The following is a 20134-nucleotide window of genomic DNA, read 5'->3' as shown; positions in this document are numbered from 1 at the left end:
ATTCCCGGCCACAGATGTGCGGTCCCGCCTGCTAGTGCCACACATGGGGCTCTGCTACTGGCCCTGCGCCTGCCCCCAGCCTTGGCCCCCTCATCCCTGTCTTTGTCCCCCCGCTCCTAGAGACACGACGCTACTCCTCGCCTCAGCTCAGGGGGGCGGGGAGAGGCAGAGAGGGGAAAGGGGGCCGGCACGAGGTAAAAAGTTTGGGGATAGTTTTGCTGGTTTTCAACACCCCCACTATAAAAAACGTTTCAGCGCCACTGTCCCCAGGCCCTTTAAAAGAGGCTGTTTACCAGAAACATTAGCAGCAATGCTGAAACTATAATTGAAGAGTCAGAAAACAGTGATGAGCACAGACAGGAAGGGGAGGAGGGAGCCCAAGTATGTGCTGCTGCTCTTGGGCCCTGTTCAAAGACCATTCTAAACATCAGCTGAACAGCAGGAAAAAAATATTTTTAAAAAAAAATTTAGTCTAAGAAGTGTCAGGCCTCGCTATTCTTAAATTAGTCGTTTCCAAAAAATTCTAATAGAAACCCTCCTTAAAAGGACAGGTAGTGTAAGACTAATATTACTTTAATATCTAGACTCAGAAGCATTCTTATACACCTGCTTTTTCAAGCTGTATCTATCCTAAAAAGCTAAAACAGCATCAGTGTCAGCATTTTGTTGCACATGAATAACCAGTTTTACTTATGCCTGTAACTGTGAAATTAAATGGTTCCATCCAGGCAAAAAGTCATCTTTTACCATTTGTTTATTGAACAATTTAGAATATTTTAAATAAAGGCCAAGCTAATCATTTCTCAATATACCTTTTTCTTGGAAATGTTTAGTTTGCTTCCAATAATTTCTGCCATTTTCTGCCTGCTCCCTTGCTTGGACAGCATAGCTGTGAAACAGTCTAATGCCTGTCAAAGGAAAAAAAACACCACCACATTTTCAATTAATATGTTGTAACTTGACAGAGACCACTACACTTCAGGTACCCTGGGCCTGATCCAGAGCCCCCTGAAGTCAGTAGGATTCTTTTTATTGATTTCAGTGGACTTTGGATCTGACCCCACGAGTCCAACAGTACAAAGTTCAGAAAGAACCCTAAAATCCTCGTGATCACTTAAAATAACATTTCTATACCTGGGAGTGTCATTGTTTTAGAATCTTCTTGGGTGATAAGCATCTCCTCATGGGTCACAAGATACCACACCTTAAAGCTACCTCTGAGACACAACTGGACAATACCAGTTCTAAATTACAAACTGGGCTAATACGTAGGGGAAATTCCACATTTGGAGAAAAGAAATCATTTTTAATCACTTGCCAAAAAACAAAAACAAATGACAACTGAAATGGCTGAGGGATTTGGAATGCTAGAATAAGTCTTGTAATGGAAAAGCACAGGTGAAGTTCAAAGGTGTGTAACACATGGCATCACCTCCACAAGCCTGCTTCTATGGATACACACAGAAGCATGTGATCAATTTAATAGACATGTGAAATAAAGTTACAACAGACTACCACTGTATCACTTGTCCACAAATTCCTCTCCCAAGGACTTATTGTAACCTTGCAAATCTCTTGGCAACTTCAAAGAGCAACCAAGCTTTATTTTTTTAAATGAGCCAGAAAATGCATCTTTACTATACTAAAACATATAATCCATCACCACTCCAGGCTAAGGGCCTATAGGATAGAAAACTAGTCCTGGGCTGCCCAGTAAGCTACTCTAAATATAAGCATCACCGCTTTAAAGTCTCAGCAATGCCAAAAGCAGAATCTTGTCATCATGGGAGAGGGAAGGTCAGCCTCTTTCTGATGAACTCAGTGTTTGCGTCTAGCCCTGGAGGTGCCCCAGGCTATCAAACTTTAAAAAAACACCACTTGTTTAAAAAAAAAAAAGCTGCTTTGAGAGGTGTTTTACATTTATTCCGTGATCAAGTGTCTTGATATTGTTGGTCTTTTGGCCTCGAGATGAAAACCTGGTCTGTGTCTTGGGAACCTTGAAGAAACATTATCTAAGTTTTAATTTCTCCCTTCCTTTGAGTCCTGCACAGTAGCTAAAGGCCTCTTGGTCTTAGGTGGGGGATATATTACCATTTAAAAAAAAAGATATTAAAATATTCCTAAAGTTGTGTTTTTGTAGCACATAGGACGCACTAATGGCACACATTTGGGATGATATGCATAACACATAACTTTGCCACTCACTAGTAACATGCCATCCCAAACTCACACCAATAAAAACTTGTCACACCACGCCATCATGTATTTTATATTTCAGTAAGTTGGTCAGAGAGACATTCAGTGTGTTACTACACAAATACCTTTTTCCTGATCCAAGATGGCTAAGACCATAGGGATGCTGTTAGCATGGTCTCTGTTATTGCATCAATCACTCCAACTAGAATCTGTTCAAGGCAGCACTATTTTTTTAATTGAGTCTTGTTTTATGCCTTAAGAGCCAACGTCAAAATCCTTAGTGATCAACTGTAAAATGGATTCAGTCTTACTGTACCTCATGAAAAATATTCACTGCAGTAGTTGAGGAAGAGCTGTCAAAGTTGTAGGCAATCCTGCTGCACCAATTCAATAAATCTCTAAGACGAGAGAGAGAGAGGAAGCCATATGTTGGGTATAGCTGAACAGTAATACACAGCTCTTCTTTCCTCAATTCAGTCCAATTATTCTCCCTGCTGGTAACTAGATTTTATTTTTATTCAGATTTTATTTTACTTTTTTAAATGTACACATGAAGGTACCACATAAGTGGGATGTGTACTCCAAAGTGCAAATGACTATAGTAGAACCTCAGAGTTGCTAACACCTGGGGAATGGAAGCTGTTCGTAACGCTGGCCATGTCTACACTTACCAGGGATCGACACTGCTGTGATTGATGCAGTGGGGGTTGATTTAGCGCAGTGGTGGGCAACCTGTGGCCCGCAGGCTGCATGCAGCCCACCATTGATTTAGAGGGTCTAGCGAAGACCCGCTAAATTGACTGCAGAGCGCTCTCCGGTCGACTCTGGTACTCCACTGGAACGAGGGGAGTAAATGAAGTTGATGGGAGAGTGTCTCCCATTGACGCAGCATGGTGTAGACACCGCAGTAAGCTGGAGTAGCATAATTTAGGTCAACTTACCCCAGTAGTGTAGACAAGACCTCTGAAATGTTCGTAACTCTGAACAAAATGTTATGGTTGTTCTTTCAAAAGTTTATTACTGAACACTGACTTAATACAGCTTTGAAACTTTACTATGCAGAAGAAAAATGATGCTTTCCCTTTTTTTTTTTTTTTTTTTTTTTTAGCAGTTTACCTTTAACAATACTGTACCGTATTTGCCTTTTTTGGGGGGGGGGGGGGGGTGTCTCTGCTGCTGTCTGATTGCGTATTTTCAGTTCCAAATGAGGCGTGTGGTTTACTGGTCAGTTCATAACTTTGGTGTTTGTAGCTGTGAGGTTCTACTGTACTTAAAGAGCCACAATGTCTATTTTGGCAAAGTACTAGCAAAGTATCAGAAACAGCCAGACGTACATACCATAGTAACAATTCTAGATAAACAAAGTTATTACAAAAAACATGCTTTTGTTATTGAGTAATTTATAAGGAAAATCATTTCAAAGCTCAAGTTGCTTGCCAAAACCTCATTCCTTCTGAACTTTTTGATAACAAAGTTCATGATTAATATTAACCATGCAACTGGCTATGTTTTTAATACATGCCATTTCTATCACACCCCAAGGCTATTCTGCACTACCACGTATCTAGTATTTGCATATTGTTTTATGAAACAGTACTGATTATATAACTCAATACAACTATATTTGGTGCTTCATGTGAGAAGAGAGAGAAAATCCAACAATCCACTCTGCATTTTGTCATCATTAGATGGGCCAAAAAAGAATTTGAAGAGCAACTAGCCAAAGACTCAAATACTAACATAAAATAAAAATATAAGGACATCAGAAGCAGGAAGCCTTCTAAACAATCAGTGGGGCCACTGGATGATCGAGGTGCTAAAGGAGCACTCCAGGAAGATAAGACCATTGGAGAAAAAACGAAATGAATTATTTGCATCAGTCTTCACTACAGAGGATGAGAGGGAGATTCCCAAACCTGAGCCATTCTTTTTAGATGACAAATCTGAGGAACTGTCCCAGATTGAGATGTCATTAGAGGAGATTTTGAAGAAAATTGATAAACAGTAATAAATCACCTGGACCGGATGGTATTCACACAAGAGTTCTGAAGGAACTCAAATATGAAATTGCAGAAATACTAACTGTGGTTTGTAATCTATCATTTAAATCAGCTTCTGTACCAGATGACTGGAGGATAGCTAATGTGACGCCAATTTTTTAAAAAGGCTTCTGAGGCAATTCTGGCTATTACAGGCCAGTAAAACTAATTTCAGTAAGAGGCAAATTAGTTGAAACTATATTAAAGAACAGAATTATCAGACACACAGATGAACATAATTTGTTGGGGATGAGTCAACATGACTTTTGTAAAGTGAAATTATGCCTCACCAATCTATTAGAATTCTTTGAGGGTGTCAACAAACATGCGGACAAAGAGGACTGAGTGGATTTAATGTATTTAAGACTTTCAGAAAGCCTTTGACAAGGTCCCTCACCAAAGGCTCTTAAGCAAACTGAGCAGTCATGGGAGAGGGAAGGCCTGCTCGTTGATCAGTAACCGGTTAAAAGATGGGAAACAAAGGGTATGAATAAATGGTCAGTTTTCGCAATGGAGAGAGGTAAATAGTGGTGTCCCCAAGGATCTGTACTGGGACCAGTGCTGTTCAACATATTCATAAATGATCTGGAAAAAGGGGTAAACAGTGAACTAACAAAAATTTGCAGATGATATAAAGTTACTCAAGATAGTTAAGTCCAAAGCAGACTGCAAAGAATTACAAAGGGATCTCACAAAACTGGGTGACTGGACAATAAAATGGCAGATAAAATTCAATGTTGATATATGCAAAGTAATACATTTTGGAAATTCCAACTATGCAAACAAAATCAGGGGGTCTAAATTAGCTGCTACCACTCAAGAAAGAGATCTTAGAGTCATTTTGGATAGCTCTCCGAAAACATTTGCTCAATGCACAGTGGCAGTCAAAAAAGCTATCAGAATCTGAGGAACCATTAGAAAAGGGATATAATAAGAAAAAAATATCATAATGTCGCTATATAAATCCATGGTAGGCCACACCTTAAATACTGTGTGCAGATGTGGTTGCTCCATCTCAAAAAAAGATATATCAGAAATGGAAAAAGCATAGAAAAGGGTAACAAAAATTATTAGGGGTATGGAACAGCTTCCATGTAAGAACAGATTAAAAAGACTGGAATTTTCTAATTTGTAAAAGAGACAACTAAGAGGGGATATGATAGGGTCTATAAAATTATGACTGGTGTGGAGAAAGTGAATAAGGAAGTGTTATTTACCCTTTCACATAACATAAGAACCAGGGGGTCACTAAATGAAATTAATAGGCAGCAGGTTTAAAACAAAGGAAGTACTTTTTCACACAACACAAAGTCAACTCATTGCCAGGGGATGCTGTGAAAGCTAAAACTATAGCAAGGTTCAAAAAAGAATTAGATAAGTTCATGGAAGATAGGTCCATCAATGGCTATTAGCCAGGATGGCCAGGGATGCAACCCTATGCTCTGAGTGTCCCTACCTTCTGTTTGCCGGAAACTAGGAGTGGACAACAAGAGATGGATTACTTGATGACTGACTGTTCTATTCATTCCCTCTGAAGCACCTGGCATTGGCCACTGTCAGAAGACAGGATACTGAGCTAGATGGACCACTGGTCTGACTCACTATGGCCTTGTGTTCTTGTGTCACAAAAAGCCATAAAATAATTGTATGCTACTTTGAGCAAACTATAGATTAGAATGCCATAAACAATTGCTTAACACCAAAATGCACTAATCTGATGTGCAAATAAAGAATATGATAGCTGAAAAAATATTTATTAGTTACCCCTTAATCTCATTTGTGTCCCTTTTCAACAAGAAGTTTTATTAGTAATTAGCAAATCTTATCTACTAAACCTTATACATTTTGCTAAAAAAAGGCATAGAGAAATATCCCTGTGGCTTTATATTAAATTCTTATTTCTGACCCCAAAGAAGTTCAAATAATTCAGGACATTTTACATGTAATCAAAATTATGCAGTCAGTCTTGCCTAGTAGTTATATTCCATACTACACAAGAAAGTGAAGTTCTACATCATTTGGATTCAGGAGTTCCAGAGGGCTAAGAAGCATTAAAAATTACTTTAAAAACAAACAAAAGAATGACAGAATTCTCCAAGACCATTAATTTTTTTAACTAATGTTTCATAATGTTAACTGTTTTTCCTCAAGGAAAAAAACACAAACCAAGCCAAGATTTACTGTAAACTTTCACTCACTGGCTAAATATTATTTGAATAAATGTGTAAGGGAAAAACCTACCTCAGAGATAGTTCTCTTCCCTCCAGACTTGGCCTTTTGTTTTCTTTTTTCAGTTCTGATGCATCTTCCACTTCCTGCTCACAGGCAGGAAAACTGATTTCTGATGTTTGATGCTTGTCTCCAGTGAGCTGAAGATAAATGTCTAGTAGACGATCAGTCACAGCAGCAAGGTTGGGGTATCTGCCCTGAAGAATCTGAGAAACAGAAATTGCAATCTGTATAACTCAGCAGCCAACTACTAGTCATGCAAGTTTTATTATGATATACTCAGATAATCACTCCCCAAGAGGGCAAGTTACAAACACTAGTAAGGGGGGATCCAGTCTTAAAAAGAAGCTAAGTTCTTTTGTATCCTACAAAGATGATGAAGCAAATGGTAGACCAAGGACAGAGTAGGCCCATTACTCAATGAGGTGGGAAAGACAATTACAGAAAATGTGGAAATGGCAGAGGTGCTTAATGATATCTTTGTTTCGGTTTTCACCAAGAAGGTTGGTGGCGATTGGACGTCTAACATAGTAAATGCCAATGAAAATGAGGTATGATCAGAGTCTAAAATAGGGAAAGAACAAGTCAAAAATTACTTAGACAAGTTAGAGGTCTTCAAATCACCAGGGCCTGATGAAATGCATCCTAGAATACTCAAGGAGCTGACTGCGGAGATATCTGAGCCATTAGCAATTATCTTTGAAAAGTCATGGAACACAGGAGACATTCCAGAAGACTGAAAAAGGGCATATATTGTGCCCATCTATAAAAAGAGAAATAAGGACAACCCAGGGAATTACAGACCAGACAGCTTAACTTCTGTACCTGGAAAGATAATGGAGCAAATAATTAAAGCAATCAATTTGCAAACCCCTAAAAGATAAGAAGGTGATAAATAACAGTCAGCATGGATTTGTCCAGAACAAATCATGTCAAACCAACCTGATAGCTTTCTTTGACAGGATAACTAGCCTTGGGAATAGGGGGTGAAAGCGGAGATGTGGTACACCTTGACTTTAGTAAAGCTTTCGATACTGTCTTGCATGACCTTCTCATAAACAAACTAGGGAAAAACAACCTAGATGGAGCTACTATGAAATGGATGTATAACTGGTTGGAAAATCATTCCCAGAGGGTAGTTATCAGTGGTTCACAGTCATGCCAGAAGGGCATAACGAGTGGGGTCCCGCAGGATCGGTTCTGGGTCCGGGTCTGTTCAATATCTTTGTCAATGATTTAGATAATGGCATAGAGAGTACACTTATAAAGTTTCCGGACAATACCAAGCTGGAAGAAGTTGCAAGTGCTTTGGAGAATAAGATTAAAATTCAAAATGATCTGAACAAACTGGAGAAATGGTCTGAAGTAAATAGGATGAAATTCAATAAGAACAAATGCAAAGTGCTCCACTTAGGAAGGAAGAATCAGTTGCACGCATACAAAATGGGAAATGACTATCTAGGAAGGATTACTGCGGAAAGGAATCTGGGGGGTCATAGTGGATCACAAGCTAAATATGAGTCAACAGTGTCATGCTGTTGCAAAAAAGAGCAAACATAATTCTGGGATGTATTAGCAGGAGTTTTGTAAGCAAGTCACAAGAAATAATTCTTCCTCTCTACTCCATGCTGATTAGGCCTCAACTGGAGTTCAGTTGTGTCCAGTTCTGGGCGCCACATTTCAGAAAAGATGTAGACAAATTGGAGAAAGTCCAGAGGACAGCAACAAAAATGATTAAAGGTCTAGAAAACATGACCTATGAGGGAAGATTGAAAAAACTGGGTTTGTTTAGTCTGCAGAAGAGAAGTTTTGAGCACAGAGGACTGGACTAGATAACCTCTCGAGGTCCCTTCCAGTTCTATGATGCTTGTTTATGTTATATAGAACTGTGTTGAAATGTAAGTACAGTAGATTCTGCTTAATAGCAACCTGGATATTAACAACTTCCAGTCAATAGCAATGTTTTGCCAGGAAGCAATCCCGTCCCATTGATTTTAATGTAAATGGGGTTTGGATATTGACAACAGCATGCTGCTTATTAGTCATATTATTGAGAAAAAAGGATCCACCTTCAGGCAAGTTTGTGGGGATGCAGCCCCAGAAGGAAGCACTAGGATGGGCCAAGCACCCTCTGCATGCAGGTCTGCAGAGCTGCACGTAGGGAAGCAAGTGCTGAGACCTGCCTTCCCAGGCTGCAGTGGTGCAAATGTGCCTGTGGCTGGTGCTCAGCCAGTCCCAGTGCTTCCTTCTGGGAGGGCAGCTTGCAAACCTGCACACAGGGACCACACAGGAGATAACAGGCTGTGGGCTGGGAGAGGAGGCTGTAGACAGAGTGGGAGACTTGGGGAGGCGGGGGAAGTGGAGCAGCTGCAGCCTAGATGTCAGAGCTGCATGGTACCTCTCCCAGTGCCTGCACTCTCCCGACTGCACCATGTCAGGTCACTCCATATAGGAAAGAAAGTGCTGGGACATGCTGAGCCAAAGGGTGGAGAGTGAAGTACCGTGCAGCTCCATGGGTCCCCAGTACCCCTATTCCCTGGAAAACCCTGGCATTTGGGCTGCAGCCCCCCTCCTTTTTGCTGTCTACCCACAATCCGGTTTGAGGACTGCACCCAGGGAAGGCACATCCCAGCATTTCCTTCCCTGGCTGCTGCTTCAGAAACCTATTTTCTGATTATTAGCAATTGTTGGACAATAGCAACTTTTTGCTGGCAACCAAGGGATTGCTAGTAAACGGAATCTACTGTAGGCCCAAAAATCTATTTCCTAAAAACAGGCTTGACAATAGTCAAGCGAGGCCTGGTAGAAGATGGGTAAAGTGAAGTGAGATAATTCAGAGGCAAGTTAGAGATAAATTTGGGCATAACCCCAGGTTATGTTGTGAAACGCAATGGAGGAGGGTCCCAGAGTCTGGGCTCCAGCCGAACCCGAATGCCTGCATGGCAATTTTACAGACCTGCAAGCCTGAGTCAGCGGACACAGGCCAGCCACGGGTGTTTAACTGCAGCACAGACTGACCCTAAGAGGCTTGTGGACCCCTTCCACACCTCCATGAGAATTAGAAGGGTGAACATTCCCCTCAAGTCTTTTGATTGGGGGAGGGACAGGGGGCACAACAAGAACCAAAAAAGTCTCGCCGCCCCTCACCCCCTTGACAAGCCTTCTTTACACTCAGATTGCACTTTGAGCTCCATACCTGCAAAGAAAAGGGCTAGAGAATTACTTTTCAAATGGAAGCTTTCTTCTCCAGCTGCCATTTGATGTACTATACTAAGCTCAACCGAAGTAGACATTCCCTAGAGATGTTAAAGAACTGTGTTGGACTGTTCTATTTTGAGGTTGCCCAAAATCTCTCTCTGATTCACTTCCAAGCTTTGTAGAATAAGTATTCCTTTGCCCCAGATCTAACCTAACCATTTTGAAGCCAATATGACTATTTTGCGGATTTTGAACAGCAGAAACAAGAATCAGGCTTATTATGGAATCTCTGTTGTAAACCTTAACTATGGAACAACGCCTGGTGCTCTATAATGACATTACTCCACCTACCTCTTTGAGTTCTGCTTTATTCATGTTATCCATCCGAATTTTGGTCCAATACTTGTCCAGAAGAGTAGCATGGCTGTTTTGCTGTCGGTACCAACCACCACCACAGCTGAAGACTCTAAATTAAACAAACACACCCAATGGAGTCATATAGCATATTACATAGTGTTTAACTGAAGAATTTAAAATTCCATTATATTCTACCATAGGACTATTCCAATGTCTCAAAGAACTAGTACGTTTAGCACAATTGTCTTGGGCTAATCTGAACGCACAGGGCTCCCAGGGTCCATAGCAGAAGCTGCATGTCATCCTGTCTCTTTTCCATATTACCCACCCCTTATTGGTGTATATTTCTCCTCTTGTCCCAAACTGCCTATTCCCACAGAGAAACATGCAGAAGGGAGAGAGCCAGAGCAGCAGCAAACTATTCTGGAGATTTCCCTTACCAAGTTTGTTGCCCTATCTAGGGGAGGGGCTTGGAATGAGGAGGGGAGTTATGTCTCCTCACTTCCCAGATTCTCTCCAGTTCTCAACTCCACACAAATAGTTGCTGCATCTGTCCTAACTCTGAGTTCTGTGCTGACTCCCATTGCTCCTGCAGGATCCATGCTTTCACGGCTAGGCTTAAGGCAGCTACAGAGGCGGACCAGGGGAAATTATAACTGAGCTGCAAAGTCTGTCAGGTCTGGACAGGACAGTGCCCAGGAGCACACTGCTCTTCCCCATGGCTCCATATCTCAATATCCATAGCACTCCTTTAGACATAGCATTAGTGAGAGTTTCAGCAGATGAGGAAGGGTATTTCCTGTTGTAGAGATCACATTTCACATATACAGGAAAGGACACTACCCTTGTTTGCCACTGTATTGCTGTTGCCAGTTGTTTCTCACCCCACCTTGATCTCACTTTTCTTGTCACTATCTCCGCCCTTGTTACTCCAGTTTTCACTGCTCCCCATCTTTACCTCCACCTGTTTTGTTCCTTCTTCCTTGCCAGACAACCCTCGTTTCTGCCCTGTTTTCCCCCTTTCCTTTGCAGCAGTGTAAGGATGACCAAGGAGCTGTCCATGGATCTTCTCACCCGACTCAATTCCCTGACAGAGTTTTCTCTGAACTCACCATCTACTGGCTCCCCTCAGCAGCTGGAGGTCACACCAGCAAAGCCTACTGTTGCACATTAAGCCACTCTGCACACAGCTACTCCCTCCCACACCCTCAAAGCTCATGCCATGCCCCCCATGGCAGCAGTCCTGTGCATGCAACTGATTATCAGCCTTTTACTTACACATCTTGAAATTCTATCCTTGTTTTTTTAAATTCACTCCTTCAATTTAAAGAAAACCAAACCTACTCATGACTATTTAGAGACTGTCCCAATAACACTGACACAGCTCTGCCAAAGAGGTGTACAGCACCAGAGTGGCGTCAACAGAGCTAAGAATTCTACTATATCAAGATACATGCACAACAGGTTAAGCTCCCAAATAACAAACAATGACTAGGGCTACATGACTTCTGCAGTGGCCAGTGTGGCTGATCCCAGGGATGCCCAAGAAGCGGGCTCAGAGGCCAGCTGCTCTGGTGGCCCTGGGGACAGTCACATCAGCTGCTGCTGGAGCAGCCCCGGGGACAGCTAGCCCCAGGGACTGCCCGAGCAGCAATCACAGAGCAGCCAGAGCCCCCAAGATTTAATCAGGGATATTTATATTATAAGTCATGGATAGATCAGGGGCCGTGAATTTTTCTTTATTGCCTGTGACCCGTATGGCTTTTACTAAAAATACCCATGACTAAATTGTAGCCTGAATAATGATCAACAGGAAGAAAATGTTTTCTCAAAGGAGCAAAAACATAAGCAGCAGGAAAAAGTTGTTTAAGATTTGAAAAGTGTTGCAAAAATGTTGCTCAAAAATATCCCTTTAAATGGTGCACTATATATACTTCAGTATACTTCCAACTTTCATAAGCACTACAAAAATGTGAGACTCAAATATTTTACATATTAGTTTTAACATGAAAATCAGAGCATATTATCATTCTGAGTCAAAAACACTCTCCATAAAGGAAAATGAAGGACCATCCAATCTGAGTATTTGTTGACTTTCTTATTTTTAACCTACAAAGCCTTCAATCTTGCTGAAGTAACAGTTGCATAAGATGCTACAAGTCTAGATCCAGTCCTACTGTAAGGCTGTTTGATATTTAATGCATTCCTTTTACATGTTTTATTAATACAGTCTATGTATCGCATTCTAGCTGTCTGAACTTAATGTCAGTCTGAATTCCTTATTCTTGTTGCCTTCAGCTTAAAAGCAGCCAATTAATGCTCATGTTCATTTTACCTTACATGCCTACCTTCTGGTTGCAAAGAACTGGAATCCAGGAGCCACTTTTAAACAGTCTCCACGACCGGGAATCAGTAATTCTCCATTTTCCAGAAGAGGAATCAGGACAGAGATCTGAAAAAGAGAAAGAACTCCTACCTTGGAAAAAAAGCAATACTCCTGCTTTTGGGAGAAGCTCAACCACCCAGACTGCATTTGTTTCATGAGTCACACGCCCACTTACACTGAGCTACCTTAATATGCCAGTCAGCCAGGAACAGCAGTTCCTCTCATAGGTACTTTATCCAACTGTACTTGTTTCTAAGTGACACTGACAAGGATTAAACAGTCCCAGTTAACATCACTCAGCAGCAACTTCCATAGTGAGAGTACATTACTACGCTCTTTCTGCTGGCATTCACATTTTAATACAGAACGGATAGAAAAATGACCATCAGCATATTCCTTTTCATCTTTCTTCACCCTGACCACTGTGGTATCCCAATTTTTACACTGCATTACACAAATCAGAAATCTTGCCTTTTGATAGCCCAATGGATTAAAAGGTAGTTTCACCCTTGCATGTTTGAAGCCTTGTCTTTTCAATTGGCCAACAAAGTGTCTCTCTAAATCAGGGGTGGGCAAATTTTCTGGCCCGAGGGCCACATCGGGTTGCAAAACTGTATGGAGGGCCAGATAGGGAAGGCTGTGCCACCCCAAACAGCCTGCCCCCTATCCGGCCCCTCAGAACAGACTCATCAAACCCCCCCAGCTCCTTGTCCCCTGAGCGTCCCTCACAGGACCCCCGCCCCTTGTACGGGGAGATTTTGGCAAACAGTGAAGTGCCTAAAACCACTATGGCTTATTGTTAAAAGTAGCCTATTCAGCAGTCTCAGCTTGACCAAGGCAGGATGGGAGGGGGGTTTGGGGTGCCACAGAAAGGGCAGCTTGACCCCGTGTCCTTCCTGGTAAGAGTTGTGTTGAAGTTGCTGATCCTGCTCTTTTAAAATGCATGTATGTGCCCCAGGAATGTCTATTGGAGCCTCAATGCTGGAAACGCTGGAAAAACCCACACCTGGTTAATCAATAATCAGAAGGAACCTCTTGTTGACCATTGAAATTGCTTACTTAACAAGTTTTCTTTAAGGGACATGTCATTCTATTACTAATGTATAAATAGGGGGAAAAGTTTGAGGTAGTTGGATTCATTTGGGACTCTTTTTGGACTTTCCTTCTGGATACATCTTGCAGTCCCCACCGGCAGACGGAAGATTTGACCACCGGAAGCCTGCCGCTGCATCGCTCGAGAGCCACACTCAGCTTTGGTAATTATCAAGGGTTGGGGATGTTTTACTAACTTGTTGTGGACGTGTGTAAGTGCTTGAGACTAAGTAGAATTTAGCTTTAAGTGAAAGCACTCTTGTGTTGTCCTGTTTGTGCCAGCCATCTATCGGTCGGACAGCCGTGTCTCCCCTGATTTATTTCCTGACACCACCTCACACAGAGTAAAAGTTACCAAGAGCTTTGGGTTGAAAGAACCCCGGGTAACACCCTGACCTTCCCCCCCAGAACCTCCACCCCATCCAACCGCCCCCCTGCTCCCTGTCCCCTGACTGCCACCCAGGTCCCCCTACCCCTTATCCAACTCCCTCACTCCCTTACCATGCCACTCAGAGCAGCAGGAGCTCACAGCCCCGCCAGAGCCAGCCACACCGCCACACTACCCGGCAGGAGCTGCAGACCAGAGTGCTGGCGGCATGGTGAGGTGAGGCTGCGAGGAAGAGGGGACAACAGGGGAGGGGCCAAGGGCTATCCTCCCTGGCCAGAAGCTCAGGGGCTGGGCAAGACAGTCCCGCAGGACGTAGTTTGCCCACCTCTGCTCTAAATCAAAGACCCTGTTTATGGCAGCCATCAACACCTTCCATCATAACAATATCCCCACATTCCAGCGCTGCCCATCAGCCCAACAGAGTATAAAATGTTGACATCCTGAATGACTTACATCCTAAATAAAGAGACAAGAAATAAAAGATTGGAGGAAGGGCTGGGGGTGCGAGGAAGTTGCCATACAAGGAGCTCGTTGGTGGGGGAGAGAGGATGGCAGGATGCAAGGAGTCTGATGCATATAATAAGCTCAGCCTACAGAAGTGAGGACGTGTACAATCCTCTGTGTACACTTGAGTGGTAAAATACTTAAATACAGAGAAGGTGTTTCTAGGAAAGCATGGGATTATAAAGTAAAGGTACAGATAACATAAAAAATCCAGGCTACATTAACCTGTAGTTTACCTTTTAAAATAAGACACTTCAGAATATTTCAAGTAGCCCCATAAAATTGCTTAAGACCTAAATTCATAAAGAGGCTACATATTGGCTTTGTTATAGGGTCCCTATGGTTTGAAAGTCTGCATCCCAATAAAACTAAAACTGGCAGCAGAGTTAGTCCCATAAAGGATGCTTTATAGAGCTATGAAAAAATGACTGGATACAAGTAATAATTTGAATTTTTGCAGAATGTCAGTACAATAGGCAGCGTAAAATTCCAGTCACTGACATAAGGAAAAGATCTCTCTAATGAATACTAGTTCTATAACTGACTATTAGGAATCAATTAAGATACATGTCACAGTACTTGTTCCAGAGCATAATATGATATAATCTTTTATACTGTCTCAGCTGGGGCAAGGACAGGTGGGTGAAAAAGAATGAATGTACCAATTGGTTAATTCAGTTACCTAATTAATGATCATTTTCTTCCCCTCCCCTCCTCCCTGCCCCCTCCACAACTCATCAGATCCAAGGTGTCAACACACTACCGCTGATTGGGCATTAGCCTTCAAAACCAACTAACAGTTTGCCTCAAACCATCACCCACTTATTTTACAATGTTGCCTATAGGAGAAGGTAAATTGTATACCACATCCAGAGGAGCATAGTCAATATCCTCCAGCAGAATCCAGTGCCCTTTGGTGACAGCTTGTGTCAAGGTTCCAGGCTGCCATACAAACTCCCCTGGCACATCTGTACAACGATACATACCCAGTAATGTCTGCAAAAAAAAAGTTAGCAATAAATAAAAACTGGCTTATTATGTCTTGATAAATTCAGATAAATACCTTACATAATATATCTGACACCAGTATGCAAGTCATATACATAGCTTGCCTAGAGCAGTGTGTGGATGCAATGTCTCTAGAGCGCTGCGCAGATACCAATTTGTACGTGCAGCTGATCCACAAAAATGGTCTGGATCCGTGGATTTGCACAGCTCTATACACTACAGACCTGTTTACGCGCAGGTGTTGAGAGTCAAGCCATCACGACCGTGTGTTAACGGACCGCGGGTTAAGAGGGCCATGATGAAGTATCTTTAAGATATCTATATATACACACACACGTATAATTATCTAGGATTACACAGCATCCCAAATACTGCAGGCCTATCTGTTAATGGCACTTTGCAAGAATATAAATTCAAATGTGTAATCTAATAAAAACATTACTACTACTACACGGGGTGAAAGTAACTCAGGACACTTACAGGTATGGGGCGGGACCTCAGGCAGAAGGGGCGGGGCTAGGGGGTCAGCATCCCCCAGCCAGCCCTTCCAGGCCGCCTGGTCCACCCTGCCCGGGGTTCCCGTGGCAATTTAAAGGGCCCAGGGCTCTGGACACTGCCCTGGGGCAGCGGGGGAGAGGGGGGGGGGGAACAAAAGGGGCAGGGACCTTAAAGTGCTGCAGGGTCCTTTGCTGCAGCAGCGCTTTAATGTTCCTGCCCTTTTAGGGTCCCTACCGGCAGGGCCACCGACGGGGGGGAGGGGGAACGTTAAGCACTTTAAGGATGGTCCTTTGCCACGGCAGCGCTTTGAGGATTCTTTAACATTACCGACCAGGGGAGGGAAGGAGAAGGAGCAGCAAAGACGTACAACACATTTCCGCTCCACGCTTCCTGTCGATTTCTATGTCAGTGAGTTAGTGAACAAATCTGTAGCTCTACATAGCAAGTTCCTGCACCGTGTGTTAACAAGTCTCGTGTGTTAAATAGGTAGCACTGGGAGGCATGGCGCTATCGCGCGTTAAGCGAATTCGAGTGTAAATGGGTCTGTACTGTAAATATCAGCAACATCCTCAGCTAGTTTTTTTCAGTATTACACTAAATTTTAGCGTTCAAAGAAAAATGTAAGCAACAGCATTCTTGAAACACTCCTATTGTTCTCTTAACAGATATCAGCTACAATCCAAAGTGATCTACAGCAGTGTTTCTCAAACTGGGGTCGCCGCTTGTGTAGGGAAAGCCCCTGGAAGGCCGGGCTGGTTTGTTTACCTGCCCTGTCCGCAGGTCCGGCCGATCGCAGCTCCCACTGGCCGCGGTTCGCCACTGCAGGCCAATGGGAGCTGCTGGAAGCAGCAGCCAGTATGCCCCTCGGCCCGCGCCGCTTCCAGCAGCTCCCATTGGCCCGGAGCAGTGAACCGCAGCCAGTGAGAGCCACGATCGGCCAGACCTGTGGACAGGGCAGGTAAACAAACCAGCTTGGCCCGCCAAGGGCTTTCCCTACACAAGCGGCATCCCAAGTTTGAGAAACACTGATCTACAGCTAGACCCAGCCTTCTTAGGAAAAGCAGTTAACATTGGAAATGTCAAGAGTATATACACAATTTTTATTAAATCAATTACTTCCCAGGGCTTGATCTGACATCCAGCTAACATAACACATCACAACTCTTTGTGCCTTTTACATCAAGATGAAACATGGAGTTACTATTCAAGGTACTTATAAAATAGGAAAAAAATGAAGTTTTAGAAATAATTTACAACAGCTAATGCATCCACTCATAGCTAGAGTCTTCCGTACCTTTATTAAACACAAGTTTTATCCTTAAAAGGGAGATTACCAACTTGAAATGCAGCCCATTTTAAAAAATGATAAAATAGATGCAGGTATTCCACCTGTCCCTAGATAACCCAATAGACTGTAGTTTCACATCTATATTTTCCTACTTCTAAAAATGTTTTCTATCTCCCTATCCCTGTGTAAAAAACCCACAACAAAGAGGATACCAAACTATATAGGAGAAACAATTAAACTGGAATACAGTCAAATATATAAAGCAAAAATAAGATGCATTTTAAAATAAAAAGCTCTTTCAAGAGACACACTAGAAATTCTGTGCCATACAGATACACTCCTCTTCTAAGCATTTCTTGGATAGTTCAGTTATATATTTAATTTTTGTTTAACCTTTATACTTTGCTACTTATTTCCAATCCCATCACACTTTCCTGAGATTGTGATCTTACAACTAAGCTCAACAGCAATGGGTTGTGCGGGGCTGGCAGCCGGGACCCCAGACCTACTGCCACTCAGGGGTTCCATCCACTGGCTCCTGCCAGCCGGGATCCCGGCTGCCGGCCCCGCTCAGCCCGCTGGTCGGTCTGGGGTCCCAGCCCTGCCCACATACAGTTGGTACCTACCTTCTCCCTGGTTCTGGACCATTCTCTTCCTCTCTCTCTGCACTGAGCTGAGGGTGGGAGTGCACTGAGCACAGGGCTGGGGGTGAAGAAGCAGGCTGGGGGTTGGGGTGTAGGGTCTGGCCAGGAGCTAGAATGAGGGAGAGGGCACAGGGTTGGGGCAGGAGGTTTGGGTGTGGAGCGCTTACCTAGGTAGCTCCCATTTGGTGCAAGGGGTGCAGGTGGGAATGTGGGCGGGGGGGGGGGGCGCAGGAGCTCCCATTTGGTGCTCAGGGTGGGGATGGGTATGTGGGGGGTGCAAAAGTCAGGATGTGGGGGATGCATGGGATGTGGGGGGCTGGGTATGTGGGGGGTACAAGAGTCAGGGCAGAGGGCTGGGGGCATGTGAAGGGGGTTCAGGTGTCAGGGCATGGGATGTGGGGGGCCTAGGTATGTGTGGGGGTGCCAGAGTCAGGGCTGAGGTCGTGTGGGGGAGAAGGAGTCAAGCAGAGGGTTGGGTCTGTGGGGCTGCAGGGCTCAGGGCAGAGGGCTGGGTGTGTGTGGGGGGGGACAGGGCAGAGGGCTGTGGTCGTGGGGTGCTCACAGCAGGGAGCTGGAGGAAATATGCCCCTATTCTACCCCCTGTCCCCTTCCCCAAAGCCCTGCCCCTGCTTCTTCTCTGCCTCCGCCGGGAGCAGTGAGCACGCTGACTCCACTCCTCCCCGACCCCTGTCCTCGCAATGGCCATCAGCTGATCGGCCAGCAGGGAGGGACGGACAGAGAGGAGGAGGAGGGGCAAGAACCCAGCACACTACGGGAAGAGGCAGGGGAGCCGGCAGGACCAAGCTTCTGCCCCCTGCCCCTTGCCCCCACCCCTGTGGGAGGGGCCGGTGGTGGGGGCGGACGGCGGAGAAGAACGGGCCGGGCCGGGCTGGGCAGGAGTCCTGGCAGGCAGCAGCATGCCATTAAAAATCGGCTCGCGTGCCTTGCGTCTTTGGCATGTGTGCCATAGGTTGCCGACCCCCTACTAAATCATTTTAAAATCACCCCTTTAATTAATCAGAGCAGCTCTTTCATGTACACAAGTCCTAAAAAATGTAGTAACTTAAAAAAAAAAAAAAGAATTGATGTGATGCAGTTTTTGTGAAGAATTTAAAGCTTACTAAGCCCGTATCTTGAAGTTTCTCATTTTCAAATTCTTCAATTTCCATTAAGAATTTGGACTTGCTGTAGATCAACACTTCACATTTCAAAACTTAAGTAATGTAAGTCCATGTATAAGGATGGGGTTTTGAGTGTCGAGCATAAATGAGTTTACCCTTTCCCAAATAGCAGGAATATTTTTCCATTACCTTACTGTCTGTCTGATCTCCAAGTTGAACTTTCAGAATATGAGGGGGCTTCATTCTTCCTGTAATGACTGCTAAATACTCAATTAAAGAAGTTTTGCCACATCCTATTGGTCCCTCTAATAATACAGGATTCTGGAAAGCTACTGCCATCGCAAGGTTTTGCAGATTCATGCAGGTAGATTCAACCAGCACAAAATGGTTAACGGTACTTTCCTGTTAGGGTAGAGAACTTGAGTTACCGTACTGAAGTGTTTATTCATAGATGAGTTGTGTACAATATTACTGGAATGCTCCAATGTGGCATTCATAGAAATTAGTCTGAATACTAGAAAATGCCGGCTATATAGCTCTAACTAGGAGCTTATCCCAAATGATATAATGGGTCATTGAGAATGCAGATTGAACAAACAATATTTAATGGTTAGTATTAAAATACAGATTCATCCCATCAAAAACCTACAATAAAAATATACAATTTATAAAAGTGTATGCATGAGCTAATTTGCTCTCAAAAACCAGCCAGACTACAGATGCAATAATGGTAGAGTGATTACTTTAATGTTCCACCAATGTATATCGGACTTACCTATTAAAAAAAAAAATAATTTGATGTACATAGCAAATGAAGTCATTTGAGCAGCTCCCTATTACAGGACAAAGCCTTGCCATAATCCAACAGCAGTTGTTTACTGATAACCTTACTCTTGAGATTAAAGTGCTGAATCTATTCGTATTTGCATAGACAACATCGTGAAGCCACTAAACTCACTGATGTATGACCATTAAAAAAATATACAAAATATTATACACCATCTTTTACTCAGATTATTTTAGTACATTTAGACTTTTTAAAGGGAAGTTATATTTTCCAATCAGGGTATAAAATGAATCATCAACTCATTCTTAACTTTTCTACAGTTTATTCCACAGAAGTTGCCATTTTCCTGGCAAGCAAGGAGAGAGGAGTTAGAACAGAAAATCGAACTTATCCTTCATT

At 43.2% G+C, this 20134-nt stretch overlaps 1 protein-coding gene across 4 annotated transcripts in view; it reads right to left on the bottom strand.

Moving 5' to 3' along the window:
• MDN1 (midasin AAA ATPase 1) overlaps positions 1-20134 on the bottom strand; it is a 175688-nt gene that overhangs the window by 128988 nt on the left and 26566 nt on the right. For all 4 annotated transcript variants that reach the window (XM_039529043.1, XM_039529044.1, XM_039529046.1 and 1 more), the window contains exons 6-12: positions 19138-19350; positions 15254-15385; positions 12368-12471; positions 10014-10128; positions 6477-6670; positions 2513-2594; positions 813-908 (exon numbers count right to left, since the gene is read on the bottom strand). In XM_039529043.1, the coding sequence (XP_039384977.1) occupies positions 813-908; positions 2513-2594; positions 6477-6670; positions 10014-10128; positions 12368-12471; positions 15254-15385; positions 19138-19350 (936 nt within the window). The remainder of the gene's footprint in view (positions 1-812; positions 909-2512; positions 2595-6476; positions 6671-10013; positions 10129-12367; positions 12472-15253; positions 15386-19137; positions 19351-20134) is intronic.

The sequence above is a fragment of the Mauremys reevesii genome, linkage group 3, assembly GCF_016161935.1.
Source record: "Mauremys reevesii isolate NIE-2019 linkage group 3, ASM1616193v1, whole genome shotgun sequence".
Taxonomy (NCBI): Eukaryota; Metazoa; Chordata; order Testudines; family Geoemydidae; genus Mauremys; species Mauremys reevesii.
Note: the sequence above shows the minus strand (reverse complement) of the source record. Positions and strands in the feature narration are given on the sequence as shown.